The sequence below is a fragment of the Scophthalmus maximus genome, chromosome 6 (genome assembly GCF_022379125.1).
Source record: "Scophthalmus maximus strain ysfricsl-2021 chromosome 6, ASM2237912v1, whole genome shotgun sequence".
NCBI lineage: Eukaryota > Metazoa > Chordata > Actinopteri > Pleuronectiformes > Scophthalmidae > Scophthalmus > Scophthalmus maximus.
Genome location: NC_061520.1, coordinates 10,225,051 through 10,249,407, shown reverse-complemented (window position 1 = coordinate 10,249,407; position 24,357 = coordinate 10,225,051). Strand labels below are relative to the sequence as shown.

The 24,357-nt window shown below is 43.0% G+C and overlaps 2 protein-coding genes across 2 annotated transcripts in view; both read right to left on the bottom strand.

Annotated features, from left to right (window-relative positions):
• The window catches only part of pparg (peroxisome proliferator-activated receptor gamma), a 30,527-nt gene extending 23,825 nt beyond the window's left edge, over positions 1-6,702 (bottom strand). The window contains exon 1 of the mRNA XM_035631101.2: positions 6,548-6,702. Within this exon, the coding sequence (XP_035486994.1) occupies positions 6,548-6,599 (52 nt within the window). The 5' untranslated portion in view covers positions 6,600-6,702. The remainder of the gene's footprint in view (positions 1-6,547) is intronic.
• Positions 6,703-11,241: 4,539 nt separating this feature from the next.
• syn2b (synapsin IIb) overlaps positions 11,242-24,357 on the bottom strand; it is a 70,369-nt gene continuing 57,253 nt past the window's right edge. Inside the window, exons 7-14 of the mRNA XM_035631679.2 lie at positions 23,746-23,808; positions 22,405-22,547; positions 21,881-21,955; positions 21,612-21,714; positions 17,932-18,108; positions 17,599-17,665; positions 13,664-14,585; positions 11,242-13,291 (exon numbers count right to left, since the gene is read on the bottom strand). Of these exons, the coding sequence (XP_035487572.2) occupies positions 13,138-13,291; positions 13,664-14,585; positions 17,599-17,665; positions 17,932-18,108; positions 21,612-21,714; positions 21,881-21,955; positions 22,405-22,547; positions 23,746-23,808 (1,704 nt within the window). The 3' untranslated portion in view covers positions 11,242-13,137. The remainder of the gene's footprint in view (positions 13,292-13,663; positions 14,586-17,598; positions 17,666-17,931; positions 18,109-21,611; positions 21,715-21,880; positions 21,956-22,404; positions 22,548-23,745; positions 23,809-24,357) is intronic.

The window sequence follows — 24,357 nt, the reverse complement described above, 5'->3', positions numbered from 1 at the left end:
TCGACGAGGTTCTGGGAGACCTTGCGAAGATGGTCGCAAGCTTTCCTGAACTACGTCCCAAACGCCAGAAGCGCGGGACGTCATGCACACCCACGACCACAAGCGAGCCAATGCCGAAGAGCGGTCATCAAGACCCGCGACGGCGTCATAGTGCACCGCCGCTGCCACGTGGTTATGAGGCTTCACCCCCACAGGGCGCGACAGGTCAGCTCTACAGTCAGTTGCTCGGCTACAGAAAATATAACGAAGGAGTAACAGCAATGTTGAAAAGTACAGGCAGGGATTTCTTTCATTGGCCCGAGGATGAGGTGGAACTGTCACTGACAGTAGGTGTTTAGTAGTAGTTGAGTTGTGACTGATAAGAACCGATCAGGAAACTAATGCAGGGGACCGCGTCATCGTTTCCAAACAACTCAATTTTTTGTCCGTCCATACTACAACTCCGTTTTTGAGCTGCAATGGGGCGAGCAGCCTTTCCAAACTTCTCCGTTTCAGGCACTCGAAAAACTCTGGCATAGTGTCGACTGCACGCATAACCATAGCAGCATTGATGCATTTTAAAACTAAAACGTAGTAGTGTGGATGTAGCCTTAGTACTTCCACAGTCACAAGTTAGCGTATCATCAACTATATTAGTGGCCCTGTACATTAGAGGGCACATCCCTGCTGTTCCGAAGCCGATCCTGAATGCCATCGGGAGTTTTACGTCTCATTAGATTTGTGGAAGTTAAAACACGAGATAACGTTACATTTAACAAACACACTTGAGTCCTAATCCTAAAAAACATTTTCTCTTTTTACCATTAAAGTGAGAAACAAAGTGTGAGAAAAATACTAAGAATAAAACATAAATCTAACCTCCGTCTCTTGTTAAAGTAGCCAAGCAGCCAACGGGTTTACGATGGAATCCATTATCATACCTATAGGACAAGTTCATTGCTGCAAAAGAAGAGCAATGATTTTTCTTTATTTGCATGTATTTCACATGGAATCAGGAACTTGTAAGGCTGCTGATTTTAGGATGCTAGCTTTAATTTGCGTGTTTTAGTATGAAGGGCAATTTTTTTTCTTTTGTTAAAAAAAACTTTGCAGAGATCTCAGTTTCGGAAACATAAGTAAGTCAGACAACAATTTCAACCAACTCACATAGGCAACCTGAGCATCATCAACTAGCTGGCTGCAGGTGATGAAACATGCCGTTGTTGACTGTAGTCGTTCATTTAAAAAATGTGAGTGTCTTAAGCCATAATTGTCTACATCTGTCTGAATTCAAGCCCCCAATATTTCGAAAATTATAATCAATTTCAAGATGTAAATTATTCATAAAAAAGTTATTCATAAAAAAGTTGCCAGTAAGAGTGAAAGCTATCATCAGCATTTGTTCCTGTTTCATTGCTATGATTGTTTGGCATTAACCGTAATGAACCAAGTTTAAATTGAGGGGGTGGATTACACTCATCATACACCGTCCCCCAGCAAGACCTGAACTAGTGACTAGTCTCAGGCGGCGTCACATCCATTCAACCAACGGGCACACGTCTGAGTCAGTCCCTTGACCTAAGGAGATGATGTTTGCTCCCACATCTTTCTAAAAGGGAAATTAGGACAAAGGTTACTGGGTATCCCGACTGTCTGTTGAACAATATCTCTGTTAAAGTGCATTGACAAATCCTCTTGTTGGAGTATTTGTGAAATTGTTTGGAAGTATGCAGCAGTAAAGCAGAACAGTAGCTGGAATGATGTGGGTCTTGCGGGTCCTGCCTCATTTCCTGATCTAGGGGTCCTGCATTTGAATCTAATTCTTAGGCCTTTTATTAAAGCATAACTCTGGTTTATTCCTACTAGGGTCTTCATTTTTTTGTAAATCTGGCGATCGTTTCTTTCTGTTGTGACATTGTACTCTTAGGTAATTGCTATCATCTGACAACATGGTGACATTGTTACAACACAAGTCTGACTTTGAAAAAATCACATATCACACAGGTTGTAAAGGAGCCAAATATTTAAACCAGATTATGCCAGATAATTAGTTCGGCGGTGAAATCTAAAGTAGTATTTGAAATGTCTCACTCTACAAACTTCGACATGAATGTTCACAACAGACAGTTGATCATTTCACTGTTCACCTTTGTTTTCTCTTCCAAATAAGTTTGTCTGACGTCACCTCAGGCTCTGTAAAAAACCTTTTTACATGAATGTTCATGTTTATAGTCTCATCTGATTCAACAATGTTTCCAGATTGCAGAAGTTAACCGGTAAAATATTTAATGCAAACTATTTTACTTCTTACAATTTCGATAGAGAACAGTCACACCTCTGAAACCTCTCTGACTATTATTTCTTGTTCTTCACTGCACGCCTCTTGAAACAGCCCTGTTCCACGCCTCTGGTCTTGTTCTGCCGGAACCTCGGCAACCTGTCTTCTACCCATGTTTCCACTGTGATCGCCTCTGCTCTGCCTCCTTGTGCCACACCAACTTAAGATCAGAGAGACCACAGAGAGTCTCGACTCTACACAAGGCCCACGTCTGAACCTGCTTATCTCAACAAATGTTAGAGTTAGGGTTGACCCTACCAGATGCTCCTATCTTTTTAAGATCAGCAGTAACACATAGTTTGAAATCATTTTCTACCTTTAGAGAGCTACTCAATCCTCCACCAGATGCAAACTTCTCACGTGATATCTATGCCTCTTCCTTTACTGAAAAGCCGGGAGCCATCAGTAGCCAACTCTCTGAAATAACCAGTCTCCCCTGGTTAGGGAGGCCCTCTCACTTAGGCCAGGGCACCCAAACATGTGGCAGTTGTATGGTAGGCCTTTCTCTGCCTCCTCCGGTCAATGGTCGACCACCTGCCTCACACAGCCCTCTAGCTGAAGGCGAGGCACCAAAAAAGTCTAGCTGCCCCAGATCAATGGTACCATACCCTCACTTAGTGAGACCACATGTCCGTTGGACCCCATTCCAACCAAACTTCTACAAGCCATATTTTCCACTGTTGTGGCATTATCACCCATGTGACGAATACTTCACTGGCATCAAGAAAGTTTTCCAACCTTCTCTGTGCTAAGTGGCAGGAGCCCCGAGGGCAGCTAGAGCTTCAGCTCATTCCTCAGTTTTATCTTGCTGGACCGTTCAGTAACCTTTAACACGGTGAACCACTGCAATCTGATATCCGTACTCTCTGAAGAGGGCATTTTAAGCAAAACATGTTCTTTCAGTGTGCCATGGCAAGGAGAAATGTCAAAATGCCATTGCCTCTCCAAGGGGTGCCCCAAAACTTGGTGCTGGGGCCCCTTCTCTTTGGAATATACACCACCTCCTTGGCCCCCAATGAACCACTTGCATTGCATATCTTAACACTGCTTTGCAGATGATACTCAACCATACCCGTTATTTCTGCCAGATGAGCCTTGGCCTGGATCTCCATGGATGAAGGAATGCCGCCTCGAACTAAACCTCTCTTAGGCTGAACCTTTGGCTATCACAGGCAGTCAATCTATTCATCAAAATATCAACATAAAAATCATCTCTTCATCCCTCACCCAACCGGCATTGAGAGAAACCTGGGTTTAATGATTAAAGACAAGTTTTCCCTATACTGCCCTTTTGCACCAACATAAGAAAATAATCAGCCCTTGCCGATCTGATCTTTTCATTTTAACAATCCAAAGCAAGCTACTTGTAAGCGGAGGTGGAAATAAGTTAGGGTGGTAATGAAAACAGCATTCTACTTTTGTTGTTGTAACTTAATTCAACACTACTAAAAAGCTGGCTTCATCATATCAGAACTGAAAGCTTTTGAGTCACTTCTCAGGTGGCAAGTGTTGTTGTGATCAAAGTGTTTTCTCTCTGAAACATCTTCCCTATGTTGAAAGAGAGAAAATGTCAACGGCTGTGACAGTTACAACTGCTTTATTTGGTAAAATGTTATTTGGAATACATTTTTCTAACTTTTTTGTTCAACTCTGTCTTCAGTTTAGAGACTTTACAACTATTCAGCAGCTGGATTAAAGATTTAACTCTACAATATTACAATTAAAAAAAATGTTATTGAAAAGATGGAGTGATGGAGACACATTTGTTTGCTGTCAAAGGAAAAATGCTGCTGGAAATAGACAGTCAATTTTGAAATAATTGACCTTGAAGTTAATAATTACACCTACTTTACAAAAGGAATTAGATAACCTTTAGGCTAAACTACAATGTCATCTGATAAAAATGGAATCATAGGTGACCTTTTTGGACTAGTTCACAATAACAATTGAAAAGCTGAATAGTTGTAAACAAACAGAGGATGTCGGCAGTGTCGAGGTGGTTGACTCTCTGTGGCCAACGCAGGAGCGCGACCCTCTGTTGTGATCTATATCTATATCTATACAGATAGGAAAGTGCAGTTGAACAAATGCCTTCCTTTCAGGCAGTGATGATGTTTAGCTCTCACAAAAGGTTTCATATCTAACTTAAATCCACTACAAACAATTGCTTAGAAGACTCACAACTGCTCCTTTTGGTATTTTGAATCCACACAGATCTTCAAACATCAACATGATCCTGTTTTAGAAGCTTCTCGAAAAGCCTGAGCTGTGTCCATGCACCATGCAAGTCAAATAAAGTTTTGCGTGCAAACTTCTACAAAGAGTTAAACATAACTTTCAGGCCATGTGAGGGACAACATAAACATAGCTATGTGCTATCTTGCGACACTCCTTTCATTTATCATTTATAACAACAGAGTAAAGTCCAACTCTGTCTCTCTCTCACACACACACACACACACACACACACACACACACACACACACACACACACACACACACACACACACACACACACACACACACCTCTTTAGGAGTTATATAACTTGATAAGCAATAATCCACTGACTGGTGCTGCATCAATACGTTCAGTCAGGCAATCGGACTAAGAAGCTCGATGGCAAGATGACATACCTGATGGTATGTTTTCCTTCAACTGATTTAACTTTTCTGAGATTTTAATCTGATGTCTTAATCCTTTAGTGCATAAAACACGACTGTCTAAATGTGTGACACAAATGATCCAACACAACTTCCCCAAAAAATTGACCCCTGAAAAACTAATATCTAATTATGCCCTACGCCTCCATCATTGACAAATTAATGTCGCAGTTACGCAAACATATATTGCAGCAAAATCGGAAAGGGAATTTATGACATTAATCCACATGACCATTATTGCATGACTTTTATCACTACTTCCAATTTCTCAACCACAGATTTATCATAAATTCTGCAACTTTAAAATAGCCATGTTACCAGTGATGACATTTTAACTTTTAAACCATTTATAGAATCAGCTTGATCGTGATTAATTTCCCCGGTGTTACTTGGTCATCATGTGGAAACACGTAACTCCAAAGTATTCAACTTTTCAGTAAGTGTGAAAAAACTATTAGTTATGAGTATTTAACCTTTTCTGTCATATATGTTCAAACATCTGGATGGTTTTTAAAGGTAAGGAGCATCTTTACGTCGGGTAATGAAGAGGCTGGCTAAGAATTAATGAGACATAACCGCATGAGTCTGATGGTTTGGAATGTTTGAGCTCATTTTACAATCAACAACATGTTCTTTACATTAAAATCAATTTGCTGAGACTTTGAATTTGGTTGAAAGAGATAATCCATTGCAATGAACTTTGCATACAGGTTTATAATTCTGATATTATCTTGTGCCGACTAACCACTCGGCTCCATCGCCATCACAACATGAAGTTTGACTGCAATAAAAGCAAATGTAAGTGGTGAAGGATTTACAGTATATCTCAGGTCAAGTTATACATTTTTACAAATAGGACATTTTGGAAATGAATTGCTTCCCATAAGGTGGCAAAAAGCAGACAAAACATACATAACCACTAATTAAGTGTTAAAACAAAAATATCAATTAACCTTATCCCAAATATTCCATTAACACCTGGAGGAAAAAAATGCCAAATTATGTTAATTGTAAATGATATGCTATAGTATGTTTAAATATTTTGTTTAGAAATACCATAATATTCTCTGTACCCTGTGCCCTGAATGCTGACTGTATCATCAGATTATTTACATCAAGACGAAGTGATAAACAAAAGTTGACAACAGATTGGGAGAAGGACTAGACTCACTGATGGCACTAAGAGTCTCGTATACAACAAGCCTTCACGACGTACCGTGATAAAACAAGATTAAGGCCATTAAACCGTTCACATCGTCGTCTACCAAAGAGCCGCACAGCAAACCTCAGAGGGTGAATCAGCGTTGGCCCGGTCGCCTCACATTATTGCTGAGTCACGACCAGTGCTTTCCAGTCGCTTTGGTGAAAAAAAAACACAGAACTTGCCTGCGAGTGTTGGGCAAGTCGCTCACATGACACAGACGATATTGACACGAAATATAAATTCAAACACATTGAAATTCATTACAACTCTGTCCTTGTGGCACGGGTTCCTGCCTTAAAGAAGACGAAGCACTGCTCGTCATTGAAATAAACTCCAGAGGTGGGTGAGACGCGACGAGCACTCACCTGGGAACGTGTGACCGCACTGATGGTGAAAGTCTCTGCCTGGTGTTTGCATGTCAAAGTCACACACCCGTCCCAGCGTGGCCCCGCAGACACACTGAATGGACCCACGTTTGACAGTGTGACACTTTGACAGTCCTGTGCCCCTCTCCTCCTCCTCCTCCTCCTCCTCCCATCAGCCCCCCCCCCATCTTTACGCCCCTGGCAGCCTGTCACCCTGCAAAAAAAAAAAAATACCCCCCAAAAAGTCTCCACCATAACAAAACAAACCTTGAGATATACAGGCTGATGCTTTGGACATGTTCCCCATTTCCAATGTGTCTGTGTCGACACATTTCAGTTCAGATGACGCTTTCCCCCCTTTATCAGAGTTGGTTAAAAAAAAAACGTGGGTCTTTAAAAAAAAAAAAAAGCAGACTTGGACTTGACGGAATGAAATAACTTTTTAAGCTGGTTTTCAAGGACACACACACACACACACACGCCGAGCGGAGGTTGGCTGACCTGATCAGTGTTTTGCTGAAGCGCAAAGCAGACAGACGCAACTTGCTGCTGTTGTTTTCTTCTTCTTCTTCTTCTTCTTCTTCTACTTCTTCCTCTCCTTCAGTCAGCGGGGAAGAGTTCCGTCGTGGCGGACTCTCCGGGGGGGGGGGGGGGGTGGTGGCGGCGTCTGGTCGCTTCTGCCGGAGAGTTCACGCGGTGGCACGCGCGGTGGCACACACTCTGGGGCCCGGACCGGTGCGTCTTTGCGCGCGGAGGATCGTGGTCATGCTGCAGTCGACTGCCGCTCATGTGGGTCTGTGCGAGTGTGTGTGTGTGCGAGTGTGAGTGTGTGTGTGTGTGCGCGAGTGTGAGTGTGTGTGTGTGTGTGTGCGAGTGTGTGTGTGAGTGTGTGTGTGTGAGTGTGTGTGTCTGCTCCTCGCTCCGTGCTCTCGACACAACCCGCCGGGGATCCTGAGGACAACACGCGGAGGCATCGAGTTACCTCCGCAGCTCTGATTCACGTCAGCTCCCCCGGGTCATGTGTCGGAGCCTGAGTGTGTCTCTGTGTGTTTGTCCGGTCGCCAGTCGAACGCTTGCGCTTCGAGCGAAGTCAACTTCGTTTGCGTAATGATGCGAAAAATGCATCACCGTGGACAGATCTGTGTCGAAGGAGCCACTGGCCCCGGCCAAGAAGTAGTCCGGTCTCGGTTCCTCGCGTTTACCTTTGAGTGTTTGTAAATTGAAGGACATCCAATGCCACGATACATGTAGAATGGTGTAAAGTCGGAGGTGCAGCTACAGTGGGACTCGGACACCTTGACGGACTGGAGCTCGACCGATATAGATATCTTTTGGGGGGCCGATACCTGTATTAGGTCAGAGACCGATATATTATGGAGAGAAATTAGTCTCAATATGGTCACAATGCGTGTCACATGATCTGCAAGTGAAAGATTGAGAGTTACGAATGCGCATTCAGGGCTTTGTGCGTAAACTGTGGCTGCGCACGCGAACGCGTGTTCAAGGTCCGCACACAGATACGAAGCAGTTGATTTCCCCTGAACCCACTTATCTTCAAATCGCACGTTGTATTGTTGTATTGAAAGATGCAGCTTTTTCTTCAGATCACATATTAAAATGTTCAACATTCAACTTACCCAATTTATAGTTGAGATTATATAAATATAATTAGTAGTTGAAAAATTGAAGAAAAAACAACCAACCACCTGTGACAGACATGGCGAGGCATAAGAAGAGCCCTGCCGGAGAAATGCTCCTTTATTTTTTGTCAGTGTCACTTGATCGGTATCTGACCTTCAGTCAGCTCCAGTGATGTAGTTTCCTAATGACACAAGATAATGGTGGTTGGCCATGATGAAGGTGAAATGATGAAATTACTATTCTGCGTGAATCTTTGTATGGTATAATTTGCATTCATTGTTTTGCCGGACAGTTATTTTGAGAAGAAGAGGCCAAAATATTTAATTTGCCACAGAGACCTTTGTCAGCTCATATTCATTAATATATTGTGTACCGGAACACACACTTCACCCTTTGAACTTCAAACAATTAAGATTCAAATTGTGAAATAATAATAATAACCCCCAAAATGTACACAAACTACTACGATCGTGCTCAAAATTACAAATCATCGTAAAAACCCTCTGGAGGCTAGATCAAATCACGTGACGTGTGACGTGTGTTTTTGTGTGTCTGATATGTCGATATACCACCTCAAAGTGAAAGATATTGATTATCTAGTCACACAGGCAATAAAAAGACGCCAAACATTGTCAAGGTGTATCATTTTTTTTGTGGCGTATAATGGCAAAATCAAAAGCATTCAAAAACAGCCAAAACAGCCTGAGGGGTTGAAAGTGTTTCCCGTCACAGATCAAGCTACGTCTGAACGCCTTTGTGCCGCTTTTTTCACAGAAGACATGAAACCCCCGAACCGATCGGTTGCCACACAGTCTTGTGTGATCACTCATATGTTACTTTCACTGTTGCAGCCGTCAGCTGGATTTCGTCTGTCTTTGCTCCATCATAACTCCATACTAGATGAACTAAGAGAGCCGGCGCTCTAACCTTATCTACAGACCTACATGTGCACTCACATTCTCTCACTGTCTGTCAGAGATATATATATATATATATATATATATATATATATATATATATTAGTCCTCCCCACGCAGAATTTCTTTGTGCTCAACTAAAAACAAACAAAACCCCCAAAAATTACGCCCTTGAGAATTTTTGCCGTCACAAACGAAACGGAGCAATAGTCTCTGACTGTTTATGCAGCGTGGTCCCAGCAGACTGAAGCCTGGCTTCTGAAAACGTTTCATTGTCAGAGCGTCAGAAGACTCTAACGCACTTCCATGACACAGTGCTTGTTATCACTGTGTCCTGTTTCAGGGCCTGTCGAAGGGGAGCAGGCAACTCCAAATCAACAGTGTGGTGACAAATATCAAACCCCCCCCAAAAAACATCCTCCATCAGCGACGGGTGCTCAACAACCGGGAAATGGGCCAACATGGCTCGAGTTCCCCTTCGAGCCCTCAGATATATTGGCCGATTAACGATCTAAATTTGGACATAATGACGTTTTAACCAGTGAAATGATTCTCTGTGCAGCCGCGCTCCCTCGATCTCAGCCGCGCTCCAGCAGGTTTGGGATGAGCACCAAGATAAACAGGCTCTGGCTAGTTAAGGCTCGCTTTGGTGCGTTTGGCCGCCCACGCCCACGTCCACGTCCCTACGAGCCGTGTGATGGAGACGTTCCCACAGATCTCCACTGACCGGTGGTCCAGTGGACCGAGGGCCGTCTTCGCTGCTACACATTGTGTTTAAAGTGTGTATCTGTGTGTTTCACTTGATCTGCAATGGCAAAATTACAGACTGTATTAAAATCTCTTGAACCTTTTTACATTTGGGATTAATTTAAGTAATGCCAAATTAAAATGCCTTGACTTTGACACAGACCTTCCTTTTGCATCTATTTACACACACACTCTTTTTTTGCCTGTTTATATGATGAAGAAAGTCACATGTCAGAGTTAGATTATGTAGTTTAAGTTAAATATGTTGCACTCTTAGTGAAACTTATTGAAAGGCTGCCTGACTTCAAAGTGTATGAAATGATTTCACAGGAAAAATATGAAAAGATTGACGAGAATAAAATGTGATGTGTGTTTGTAGACATCACTGTGTATGAATGTGTGTTACAGTATATTTTAAGTGTGTTGCTGATGAAGACCATGTGGGAGATGAGCTGTGAGTCAGAGGAAGAAGAAAACAAAAGTACAAACAATATAAATTATGATCATCATCACCGTTATCAACATACAAACTTGTCTATCAACACCTACATTAGGAATGATAATGACAATTGTTCAATGGCCAATATTGAAATCAATGTATTGGTATGTTGTCATACAGTAGCTGTGTCTTATTTAAAAAGCTTTACAGATGAAGAGATGAGTCATGATATGCAGCACAGTATTTCCTCGTGTGTGTATAGCGCCCTCTGCTGGATCCGCACAACTACTTCAACCCCTTCTTCATAAAAAAGAGGCAGCGTGTTTCTGAACGTGTCCAGTATTGTGTTGATGACCTTTGATCCAGACAATTGAATGTTGAAATTGAATTTAGAAACAGATCTGCGACACAGTCTCTGGCATGAAGGGCTGATCTTTCTTTTTTGTGCTGTTGTTGTTGTGTCAGATGTAACGTGTCATCTCGGTACCTCTCCTGTCATATGAATGATATATCCGAATGTAACCTTCTTGATGGCCCTGTGGTTCTGTAGACATTTTTTCCAGGCATCCTGTGGCCTTGAGCGAGAATGCAGAGTAAGCTGAGGGGTCATTGACCTTATTCTCTGGAGGGAGGCGCGTGAAAACACAGAGGCCGTTTTCTGTCTGCTCCACTAAAACGACAGGTGCTAAATTAAATATTTGCTGCAGTCAAATAAAAGGGCAGATGACTACATCGGGAGCAGAGTTCATGCTTTCCCTGTGCAAGGCTTGTTATTTTTCACAAATCTTACAATGTTCCCCCAAAGCCAGAGATTGTTATTATACAACAGTTTCATAATCGGCTTTGTAGTTCAGCTAACAACGAGAAAATGAATTGCTGCGTGAAATTGGTGCCGAGCCTGTTTAAGCAAAACGCTCCCTCGAAAAAACAAGCGCAGGTATGAACATTGATCAGTGAAATGATGGAACCACATTTTTATTTACTTGAATCTGTACAGAAAAAAACCCAACAGAAACAAAACATCATCGGTCACCAGATCATGCAAAGCAGTATTGCATTACGGATAGAAACACGCTACAAAACAGAGAATATACTATACCATAAATATGGAACTTCAAAAAAATAAATCAGTCAATATATTACAAAAAATAAACTCCTGAGATGACACGCTCATACATACAAATACAATATGTTATCAGTTACTTGCAACATAGTACGAATGATGGAGAAGCGGAGGTTGATATGCAGATCTAAAGTGTTGAGATTTTGATTTATTTGTTTTATTTTCATTTCTACACATATGAAGTTGAAATGCAGCAACTGAAAATGACCCGTCAAGTTTTGGTTGGGTTCTTTTCCAGGTTGCCTTGAATTCAGTCTTACAATCCCAAAAACCCGACACTTTGATATGGCGTATAAATCTGACGGCAGTAGAAGGCAACCTGGAGCGTCGCCACCGAAAGGAACCTTAAAGGGAATGTTAAGAATAAGCTATTGAACAGATATACAGGTCCTGTATGTATGTATGTATGTATAATGATATCTATAGTCAGAACAGGTTGACAGTGCTCAACAGTCACGTCGAGGTGTTATTGCACTTACTGTCTCAATGTCTTTTTAATGAGAATAATCAACAAATTACAATTACGGTCGATAGATCTACACAGAGGTGAAACAAGAAATCACCAGTCACAGCAACAGACTGTTGAGTTACCGTTCGAAACGCACTCATTTACCGTTTGGGATTGATTTTTTTTACTCCGTCTGGCCCAAAACATCTCAAGAGCGGCGATCAATCTCAGCCTTCAGCCGTTTAGTGAATCAGGTAAATGAATGGATTTCCAGCTGTAATCGACTCAGGTCTGCACAACTAACAAACGTCGCTGTAGATTGTTCACAATAAGGCTACAACATCGAGAGAAAGAGAGAGAGAGAGAGGGAGAGAGGGAGAGAGAGGCAACAGAGGGCGAAACCCCAAAACTGATAGAGCTCCCTCCTGCTCCACACGTCACACAGAACCACTCGGGAGGAGCCATGCATCAACAACTGAACACAGATGAACACACACACACACACATATTTCACACTCCCTCAGACGACACTACACTTCAGAGTTTGTAGACCAAAATAAAAAGGGGGGGGGGGCAGCAACGACGAGTCCAGTAGTCAAGTAGCCGAGGACCAGAGAGACACAATGGTTGGATTTACACCAGAGACAAATCTTTAAAGAAGTGTGTGTTTTTTCTCTTTACCTGACGTACTTCCACTTACTGACCAAAATATAATTCACTGTGTGTGTGTGTGTGTTTGGGGCGGGGGGGGGGTCCATCAAATATTCTCTTAAATGTGTATAAATGAAAGAGTTATGCCACTGACAAAAGCTAACTGAAATGTTTTTTTTCAAATATTGGCTTATCTCCATTTATAGTTATATATATGTTAATATTTATTCACTGTGTGTATATATATATATATATATATATATATATATATATATATATATATATATATATATATACTGTATGTACATCCTATAGTCTTGATAATAATATACTTTTTAATATACTTCAGAAAAATTTCTTGGGTGCACTCTGGGAAAAAATAAAAATTTGGTTATTTTCCAGTCATTTCAATGACGTAACTCCTTCAGTCCAATTACTGTGGCACAGCGTCATTCACTGGACGTCCGGGGCAGAGAGGGAATACAGTACAGTTAACACACAATTTTTAATCTCAGACTGGTTCACATTTAATGTCAATCAAGTCATCACTGGCCAAAGGTAAAATGGGGAGCGGGGGCCGGGGGGGCACAATCAATCAGGGCCTGACTACGGTTTCGGCGGTGTCTAGTCAGAGAAAATGCTGGCGAAGGACTTTCGGAGGTTGCGAATGGTCTCGGCCTTCGCCTCTTCTTGGCCGTCGCCTCCGGAGCTCGAGACGCCGCGGAAGAAAGAGGAGTCGCTGAAAGCGTTGAAGGCATTGGTCAGGGACTGGGACTTACTGGGGAAGGGGAAGAGGGAAGAGGGAAGAGAAAGAGGTGGGGGGAACAAGGGAGTGAGGAGGGGGGAAAGGAATGATGACATAAAAGAGGTATAAGGGAAAAGGGGAAAGAGGGGGGTGTGAATATTAATAGAGTTACTGAGGGGCTAAGTGAGGAGCAAAGACACACAGGGAAATGTGTCAGAGGCCACGTACACAATATTACAATCCTAGAGAAACGTTACAACTTGACTGTCACATTATTAAAACACTTAACAAACATGAAGAGTTGTGAAGTTAAACGATCTCTCTGCAGCAGTATAATAAGTATGGCCCATTGTACAGCATCATGTCTTCGCATTATCACCAGTGCACTGATAACGAGGCTCTTACTTGAGCAGAGGATGGGTCTTTTGCTGGGAGGCTGGCTGTTCTTCCACGGGGGCCTCGGCCTCAGCGGGGGCTGCGGCTGCGGCTGCCTCAGCCGGGTCGGACTCGGGGCTCGGAGAAGGAGAGGCCGGATTGGCCTGGGGCTGAGCCTTGGCGGGAGACTGGACATTAGGCGGGGACTGGCTGGCTCCGGCCGGGGACTGAACTTGTGCCGGGGTAGGGGCCGAGGCCGCAAATGAGGCCGGAGCGGGTGCCGGGGCTTGGGCAGTGGGCTGGGCTTTGGGCGAAGCTTTGGGAGGAGGCGGGGTCTGCGGCTTTGGCTGGAGCTGAGGCCTTGAATTCCTGCGTACGGGAGGGATGGGCTTTGCAGGTGGTGCGGGTTTGGGGGGAAGCTCCTTTGGTTTGCCAGGAGCTGCGGACGGGGAGCCCTGCGGCTGGGGCTTGGGCTGCTCTGTTGTCGGAGCTGAAGCCGAGGGAGAGGGAGAGGCTGGGGCTGGAGCTGAGGCTGGAGGGGATCCTGGAGCTGCTGCTGCTGCTGCTGCTGCTGCTGCCACTCGGGTTGGGGGAGAGCCTGGAGCTGCTGCTGCTGCTGCTGCAGCCACTCGGGTTGGGGGAGAGCCTGGAGCTGCTGCTGCTGCTGCTTTCGCTGGGGATGACGGTGAAGCTCTGGCCGGGGCCGGGATGGAAGCAGAATCTGGGGCTGACTTTGCAACAGACGGGGCTCTCGTCATCGGCGGAGGCCTCGGCACTGGAGGTTTTGTGACCGAGGCAGCCTTTTGGACTGGGCCTGGCTTCTGAGCCTGAGCCGACCTCTGAGCTGGACCTGGACCGGGTCTCTGGACCTGGTCAGGCTTTGGCACTGGTTCAGAGGCTCTCTTAGCGGGCTCTGATGATGGGTCCACACTCTTTGATTTTACTGGTGCCCCTTAAAGATGGAAATAAGACAGTTAAGTTAGATTATCGTTCAAAACCTATACAAACACATAAAAAGAAAAAAGAAAAGCAATAAATAAACAAGTATTATTATTTTCAAATGTAGCGTCTGTTGTTTTAGTGCAGCAGTTACAAAACCAGGCATCCGTCACACTCAGACCAAAGCAGGACATGATACAGATAATGTCGACGTAACGCCCTCTCACATTCATACCCCCCCTCCCCCCCACCAACTCATCTGTCAAGAACAGACTGAAGCAAAAAGCAGGTTCTGAACGTTTGTACTGCAGTGACCAGCAGGGGGCGGCAGATCAACAGTTAGGAGACTCGCCGATCATGCCGAGTGTTAGTTTGCTTTTTCACGCTACGCTCGCCAACTCGTGTGGCCGTTAGGAGGCAGTAAGTGAGCCGGGAGGAGAGAGCAGGGGATGGGATGAAAGACAGAAAAAAAACAAAAGGAGAGATGATTACAATTAAAAGAGATTATTGCCATAAAACAGCCCAAAGACTAGAAGCAAATTGTCATGCGGCACAAAAGAAACAAGCGTTCATCCATGCAGAGTAGGAGATGACTTGTCAGGGATGAGTTTCCAATGTGTCACTTTCCTGGATGTAGGATTATGGTTGGGTATGTGAATTATACTTTTTAAAAAGGTTTCTTTGAAGACAGCTTGGAAAGTGTGTCAATCAATTGTCTATATACATTAAGATTTGAGTGTTATGACCACTACAAGACTTTCATGAAAATTCATCCCAGACATTCTCAGAGAGTCGCCGCTGTCAAGCAGCTAAATGGCCACGAGTCTTACGTTTTATCAGAGTTTGTCATAAAGCGTCCCAATAGTTGCTTGGGACTCACGACGCATAAAAATCAAAGGAAAATACCATTTGTACAAACATAATCTGTAAAGGATGACACAGGAAAAATTTTGCTTGGATACAAACCCCTAATTGCACGTTCTTTTAGTTTGCTCCGAGTTAGTTTGCTCAATTATCAATGTTCAATGTATTTGTTGGCCGATATTTCACTTCTTTGACCTGTGTTTGCATTAGACAAAATGTCTTTACATGAGCCGGGAAAGATTGAAATTGATGATCATATAGTATTTGTAGCTGAGCGATGTACGAAGATCAATAATATCAACTCAGTGGATTAGATCCAAGCAAATGAGGAGTGATCGTGCAGAGAAAGAAAAATAGATGCTTCTTTTCTTTGAAAGTTTTCGTTAAAACAAGTGACCAGGCTTTGTACAGAAGAAAATATGTATTGTGTATGAAGCCACTTTGTTTCTCAGGAATTATAACACAGAACTATAAGAGTCAATCTTAAACAAAACACAACACTAAGCAGTTATTCACAAAACATTCAGATCTTGGCTCTGTTACTTGACAGAGGGAAGGATTTTTTTTCTTTCTTTTTTTCACAATAAACCGATTTGCACCACGACAATGAACAGGATCTCAAAGGACTCAAAAGCACAAGCACAAGTATTTAACCACAGGAACCAAAACTGAGCTGAACAAACTGAGTTTACACGGTGATCATTTTAAGAAGGCAGGAAAATAAGCACAACATCCATCTATAAATAAGCTCATGTTTGAAACCATCCCCAAATAGTTCCCAGTGTTTTAAATGATCTGCACTTAAATTTAGGTTCAAATAAATTAAACAGCAATCCCATTTTTTGCACATCTCAACACCGAAGGCACGTTAACGTTAATCTCTAACAATTCCTGTCAAAACATACAAAGCTGACATTTCTAGAACAACAGCACACGCAGAACAGGCATTAGCACTAAAATCCATGCAAATGAAAAAAACAACAACAAAAAAAAATGCAAACACACACACACACACTCACACTGACAAATCCACGAATAATGGCTTTGTTCATTTACCACCTTATGCACCGTTTTTAGTACATTTAGTTTGAGCACATCAGCCCCGAGCACAAACAGCACCATGCAAACACTGAAGCGATGGCTGCGGTTAAAGTCACCACGCAGAGGCCTTTTTCTTTTCTCGGACCCAGACTACGGCAGCAGTCCTCACTGTCCACAACCCACATGATACCAGCGGATTAGTTTTGTGCCAATGATAGTGAATATTGTTATTGAGGAACAAGAGATAAGGACGCAGAGAAATTCCATTACCATTCTTGTCGAGAGTTAGTTGAGAGGGTGGAAACAACTCTCATCTTTGCACAGTCAATGTGAAGCCACAGTCAGCGGCTGGTTAACTTAGCTCAGCACAAAGAGCAGAAACAGTTGAAAAGACAATCTGCCTGCAGAGCACCAATGAAACTACAACTTTACACATTTTATGGTCTGATTCTGTTTGATTCGCACAAAAACTCACATATTGTTCTTTTGAAAGGGTGGACAGGTGCCAGATTGTCATCCCAGTGAAGTTGCCAGGCAACCAGTTTTATAATCACATCCATGCATGAAATGACAACGTGCCGTTTTTAACACTTCAGCTTTGTATGAATTAAGAAAAAAGAGATACAACTTTAAAAGTGCTGGTCATCAGATTGTGTTTCCTTTCGGCAAACTGTTTCCCACAGTATCCAGTCTTTATGCTAAGCTCAGCTAACCAGATGCTGGCGATAGCTTCATATTCACTGTGCAGAGAGTGGTATCGATCGTCTCTAACCTAACTCTCCGAAAAGTATATTTCTCAAAAATGACTATTTCGTCAGCTATTTTGTGAAATTCTCCAGAAAACTGTTCAACTTTCACGAAGAACGTGTCAAAATTCTACAAAGATCAATTGGATCAAAACCATCATCTATTCCTTCATCAGTTTCCCTGTGAGTTTTTCCACTAATGGCAGTACTTCGTTTGATAAATAAGGCTTTTTACATTTTTTCAATGACCGGTTAATTCATTTCTGAGTGAGAACTGTCCCACCGGCATGTTCACAGGCGCGCGTGTTCTCTACACACGCTTCGGCCCTTCGGCAGCGGCACTTGTATTAGAATGGACAACAGTGTTCGGACAACCTTGGGGTTGAGGGCGCTGGCCCGAGGTCCTGTTGGGATCTGCCAGTCCTTCCTTCAGGGCAGCCGTCTGAGGGGGAGAGGAGAGAGTAGGACACGAAGGCCATCGTGGGTAAAATGGTAAAGAAGCTGCTGTGAACTAGGACAAGTTACAGCAAAATGATTTTCCTCGAGGCATAAACCTCTTTTACAATGTTCTAAGCAATACCAGCATCCATTTATTCTCAAGGAAAATGATGTATGAGCAAGTGTTCATATTAATATTTATCTGAGACGCTGAAATATAAATGCACAAACTGGTGTTTGTCCCGTCATAACATTTCCTGCAGCTTCTACCTGCTGGGGCTGCACGGTGGTTGGCCTTCCGCCTTGAGGGGAGCGAGCAGGCGAGCGGGAAGCGGAGGACGACCTGGCAGCCAGCGCTTGGTTCATCTTGGTGACCACCACCTCCGAGATGAGCTGGCGGTCCTCTGCCTGGTGATCGCCAATCAGCTGCATAGATGAACCCACCACCTGGACAAACAGGGCACAGACCAAGTATTAAGGAAGAGGTAGGCGGAAACCTCCTTCTGTCTCAAAGTCTCGTCCCCTGGGTAATGAGAGCAACTGCTCTAAAAGACGACAATCATCTTTATCTTCTCTGCCCGTACGTCTTCGCAGTTGTAGCAGCCAGGCTGCTGCTAAACAGGACAGGATGGTATATATTTTAAAGAACAATCGACATCCGTTTTAAATGCCAAAGCACTTTTACTGCATCGCTATAACAACAAAAAGGAAAACACTTTGTCAGCGGAGACGACCCATCGGGGATAAATGTTTTTTCTCACATCTTTCCCACTTAAGTGTCTAACCCACCTTCAAGGGAACAACTAAATATTTCATTCTGACAGCCGGGCTCCATCAAAATTCGTGTGGGATGTTTAGAAAAGTGTCTTGTGAGTGTATCATCGCCTCTTCCTCCTCCCTCACTGGGGTTTGTAATCATAATGTAGTTTTCCAAACCTCGTCATGCCTCACTTTTCAGTGCCTCGGTTCACTTCTCTTTACTGCCAGCTCACACACGACTCAGTAACAGTGGCAGTGATCTGTGTTTCATTGTCCTACGAGTCTGAATACACCCAGCATCCTGCTTCGGTACCATCACAGCTGCTTACCGGTTTTAACTTCATGTCCAAAAGTAAGCTTGTTCATCGACTTTCGAACAAAGCAGACTTTAATTCAAATGTGCAGTATCACTTGGTCCGTTTACTCATTATCAGGGAATTTGTAACTCCATGCATCTTTTTAATACCTTTAATGTTGTGTATGACGTATGTAAGATAGTTTACTGGAGAGCTGTTGAGGCCTTGGCAGGCATGTTTTAGACAAGGGTGTTTTAATGTCAGGAGGACGAGGCATCCTGTCCCTGGCACGGAGATAAGACAAACCTTGAGACAGTCCCCACGCGCAAAAAGATAACAACAATCCTGACATGACTTATACTCGCTTGTTAATACTGAGATGCTTCTGTTGTACATCAAGCTTTTTTTGACGTGGCTAGACACGATAATCTTTTCTGTCGACAGATCTGTGTTATAATAAACTCATGCATTCAGATAGGACACCTGAGGCTCATTGTGTAAATCCTTTCATTCACCAATCAGATGTTCAGCCATTTAAAAATCGAACATTTACATAAAGGCTGCACGGTGGTGTAGTGGTTAGCACTTTCGCCTCACAGCAAGAAGGTTCTGGGTTCGAATCAAACCAACCAGGGCCTTTCTGTGTGGAGTTTGCATGTTCTCCCCGTGTATGTGTGGATTTTCTCCGGGTTCTCCGGCTTCCTCCCACAGTCCAAAGACATGCAGGTTAGGTTAATTGGAAACTCTAAATTGACCATAGGTGTGAATGTGACAGTGAATGGTTGTTTGTCTCTGTATGTGGCCCTGCGATTGGCTGGCGACCTGTCCAGGGCGAACCCCGCCTCTCGCCCAATGTTAGCTGGGATTGGCTCCAGCCCCCCCCCCCCCCCCCCCCCCCCCCCCGCGACCCTTAAATGGATAGAGCGGTAGACGATGGATGGATGGATGGATGGATGGACATCTACATAAAAGCTTTTTTTCATCATCCACGGATGATGGGGGCGAGTTGATCTACACCACCAGGTGGCTCTGTATCTGTGTCTGTGTCTCTATAGCACAGTCTTTTTGTCAAGATGCTCCCTGGGCAGGCGGAATTCTTTGCCCACTCAAACCTGTGCCCAAATGACTCCCAGCTCTGTAGATCCTGAGTCTCCAAGTTCCTGCCCAGTTACTTCATTTTTAATTAGTTTACTGCTGACTTCCTTGTAGATTAGTTTCCTACTTGCTTCCGCACCTTCTAATCCTGTGCCTTTATCCTTCTGAATGTCATCACAACCTCTGCTGACTTGTTCCCCGGGGCATTGGAAGGAGAGCCACCCTGATCCCCCAGCATGCATCATCTGTGAGTCAGATTTGGGGATTTGAATAAGTGCCATTGGATTTCCATACTCACGCGAGTATCAAGTGTAAACACTACCCGCAAATATCCGCCTGTTCTCTGTCGGACGTGCATGTCAGTGACGTCGAGAGGATCTCAACGCTAACTGGCACCGGCGGCATCGCCTCACGCTAATACTTTGCTCAAGTTGAAACATTTAAAGTCGAGTCACACATAGCGATAGGTGACTGCCGATCGAACGTAGATGGAACTCTGATCTGGGGCTTTTGTCAGCGGGTTCCAAAAGTTGGCGGCAAGCGGAAAATTGGTCCAAAAAGCCCGAACTAGGCTTTGCAGATGGAAAACAAAGCGATTCCTCTGCGAACCTTGCACTCGCCACGATCGCCGCTCTTTATGGATGGATCAAGAAACACGATCCATCCATAACACGAACGGACGAAACAACAGTTCTATAATTCACCATAGCTCACCATCGCCCCGTGTCACACGTTAAGACCCTGGGCGATTGGACTACCTGTCCACTCAAGATGCTGCTTTAGATTTAATTCTGCCAGTTGTGTCATGGTGTCAGCATTTGGATCTGGCTTTCTGTTGCCCACAGCTACAACTGAGATAGCTGTAGGGAATCTGACCCACTGCACAGTGATAGTTTGCACTGCACCATTAATTCCCTCTGGTATCATTTCATGTAAAATGTCAACTATTTATTAGTCTGTCCAATCTCAATATCTTTCTATGGGCAATCCTGTTCAATGATAATTGTTATTGATAGTTTCATTTTTATTTTATGATCATATTTCTCCTATTTTTATATTTCCTTATGCTTATATTGCAGGTTTACTCATTTTATTTTTTTTACTGATGCTTATCTTCCTTTTCCTTTCCTGTTTTGGGACTAATAAGGTTTTTTTTTAAATCGTGTCATGTGCTGTGTCAGTGTATGTTGTGACGTTGATGCAATCCTCGTGTACTATAAGTTTTTTCAGTGCTGAGTATTTATATATTTTCCAGACTGTGACATGACCACTACATCTCACCGTTTGATTTTCAGGCAATGTATTATTACAGCAAAGCACTTGAATGTGTAATTTACAACCGTTGTGGTCATGACTGTGAAACCGATATGCTAAAAATATTGGAAAGACAGAGAAAGGTAGGATGAAAAAGACCCGGATGGAGAAGTTTGTTCAGAAAAATTACATACATAAACATGAACAAACAAACACTGAGATAGGTGGTAAGTATAGTCATAGAGAATAGTTGAACTATCAATGTGCATTCAGGTTAAGTTCAATCAGTTTATTCCCAGCTACACAACCTAAGGCCCCAGCATGTCAAATTAGGCCAGACGAGCTAAATTTAAGATTCATAGACCTTGTGTTCTTGTAATATACAACTCCCAAATGCTGATGTCAATGTGGCATACGACTTCAAACAAAATGTAGGAGTCAAGAAAATGCAGTGATAATAGAGTATGATACCCTGCAAACTGTTTGGTCGATTTCTATTGAGTTTTTCTCCTGTCCCTCTCTCTCCCCTCTCTATGTTTTTCTCACCTCAGTAACGTAGTCATTACCATCCTTGCCACAGATGGCTTTGACGGCACAGATATCCAGCCCTCCAAAGATCTCTGAGCAGGTATCAACCCACAGTTTAAACCTGTCACAAAGATAAGAAGACGTGTAAGTTTACTGGAAACCAATATGCACATTAAAAATGAATGCATAGTGCATGTTTGCGCATGTGAACTGCTCTTTATTTGAAGAAATGTGTGACTGTGACACCAGGGCAGCCTCAGCATCACTAATGTGGAAGCATTGCTTACTTGTCAGTCATGGCTACTTGTTCCAACATGGCAGATCCGGTGTTGCTCTTCCAATTACCAGAGATGGATGTCCGCCTGGACAAGGAGAGGAAATTGTGCATGAAATTGTTACAGACACCTTTCCCTTTTAGAAATTCTAAATACGGGAAATTAAACGCAGAACTAGACAACCTTGTGGCAGCAGGGTTATGGTTTTAGCGCTAACTGAAGCTCAAAAACTTTTGTAGTCGGTTGAATAGGATCCTGAAAAATTAGACCAGTTACCACATGGTCTTTGTTACAGAGAGTAACACAGGTTTAATGAAGGTTGACACACAATAAAAAGCATGAAGATCAAAACAATGGCTTTGTTAAACTGCAAACGTTACATTTCCAGTCCAATTTATACTCTGTTAAAGCAAATGTCTGCACATCACTGTTGCCCTGGTGCTGGTTTAGTAAACAAATGAGCACATGCAATATACGATGACAAAAAGAGACCCTTTCCCCTGAACCCAGGTAGCAAATAAGATTAACACACTCACATGTATGCTTTGTAGTCGGTGCCGATTTTCTGGACCCTGATGTCGTACTTGGCGTCTACGAATGGCTCTGTGGTGCAGTAGGTCTGAGTGATGGCCACCACACTCGCAATGTCCAGAAAATCACTCACGTTGTCCACTTTGACCTACAGAGGAACAATACGCGCGGGAACATTGTTTATTTAACGTTGCGGTGGCACATACGCCTCTTTCAGTAATCATTTCCTGTGTTCATTTTCTGATGTTTCATAGGTGTCTTATAAAACGTTGACGATAAAAAAGTCATAAGTTGGTTTTCAGACAAAAGCAAGTTACAAACCAAGGGTAATTTTCTGGAATTATAATATATATATATATTTTTTAAATCTGTATTTCTTCTGGGAGGCATGGTGGAGCAGTGTGGTTGGCATTGTCACAGTAAGGAAGTTCTGGATTTGAACTGGGCCTAAAATTATTATATGCACAAAGAGATAAAGAGTTAAACCAGCCGATAGACTGCTGAACTTGAGTGAATTTTGTGCTGATAGTGTCTACATATTGTTACGTGCGGGGTTTTCAAATATCTGGGTCATTATGAGGTGCAGAAATGAAAGCATGCTGTGACGGGGTCTGCTGTAGTCACTGCCAACATCCTAGAAGTGACACGCTCCTCAAAAAGTACAGTGGAAACCATTGTACTGGTGCCTTTGTCAGAAATGAGTGTGTCTTTCTCAAACTGTTTCTCTTGTTATTCATCCGTAAAGTAAAGGAACAGAATAGATTTCTTTTCACAGAGAAAGGACGATATCAGAGTGAGGATTTCAGGGGGATGATGTGCGGTGGATCGATGGGGAGAGATAGAAAGAGGATGAACACGTCACTCTCATTTCACCCAGAAAGTATTAACACAGTTGCCAGTCAATAACAGCACAAAGCAAAAAATATCAAGAGATGTGCTGCAGTCCATTTAGAGGAGAGAGACGGACAATGGATATCAGGTCGTGGCGTATGTCAGAGAAAGCATTGCGCAGCACTAACGCCGTGGGCTCAGACGTGGTGGAGCTTTTTCAATTATCTCTGTGCCCACAGAGAGATTTCAAACCACTTGCCCACAGCAATTTGTCAAATGATGCAACCGTCTGATGGGTCGGCTCCACTCATGCAGCCATTTTCTCCTATCGTGTGAATTTGTGTTTAATCTAAACAAGACGGAGACAGTCTGGTGCTCGAATCCTTCGATCATAATAACTGCTTGAAAATGAGACTTTTCACGTACTTTAACAATGCATCAATGTAGCATTTAAAAGCTGGTTAGGTATAAGCAGTAAAATGAAAGGAGCATTGTTGTAAAGGAATCAACTCTACCTTCCCCATTCCAGAGTGGGCATGTCCGATCTTCACCACGACTGGGAAGCTTGGTGTTGAAATCTGAAAAGGAACATGACAATTCAACGATGACTAAAGATGAACAATACAAAATGACAAGAAATGTTTGAATTCATTAAAAAAACATTAGCAGGGCTGTAAGTGAATGACTGCATTTTTCACTCATATGTAAACAATGACACCTCAAAAAGTTTATTTTCTTTAACTGGCAGCTGTTTTATCAAACATGAGATTTTAAGACTGTGATATTACATTCTTTGATTGAAACAGGATTTTGATAGATTGTTCGATAGATCAAAAAAAACAACTGCCAATCCAATTGCTGTCAAGATATTTCAATAACAAGTCTGGGGATCTCTAAAGTCATTACAATACTTCTTAAATACAGGATATCCTGGGAACCATGAATGCCCGCTCTAAACTTTGTGCCAATACATTGAGAGGCCAAGATATAGTACAGAAAAAGTCAGGGAATCACCAAAGTTAGTTGGGTATAGGGACCAAATAATTATAATAATACAATTTTTGCAATTGGCAATTCATCCAATAGATGTTGAGTTATTTCAGTGAGCCATGCCATGTAATGCACAA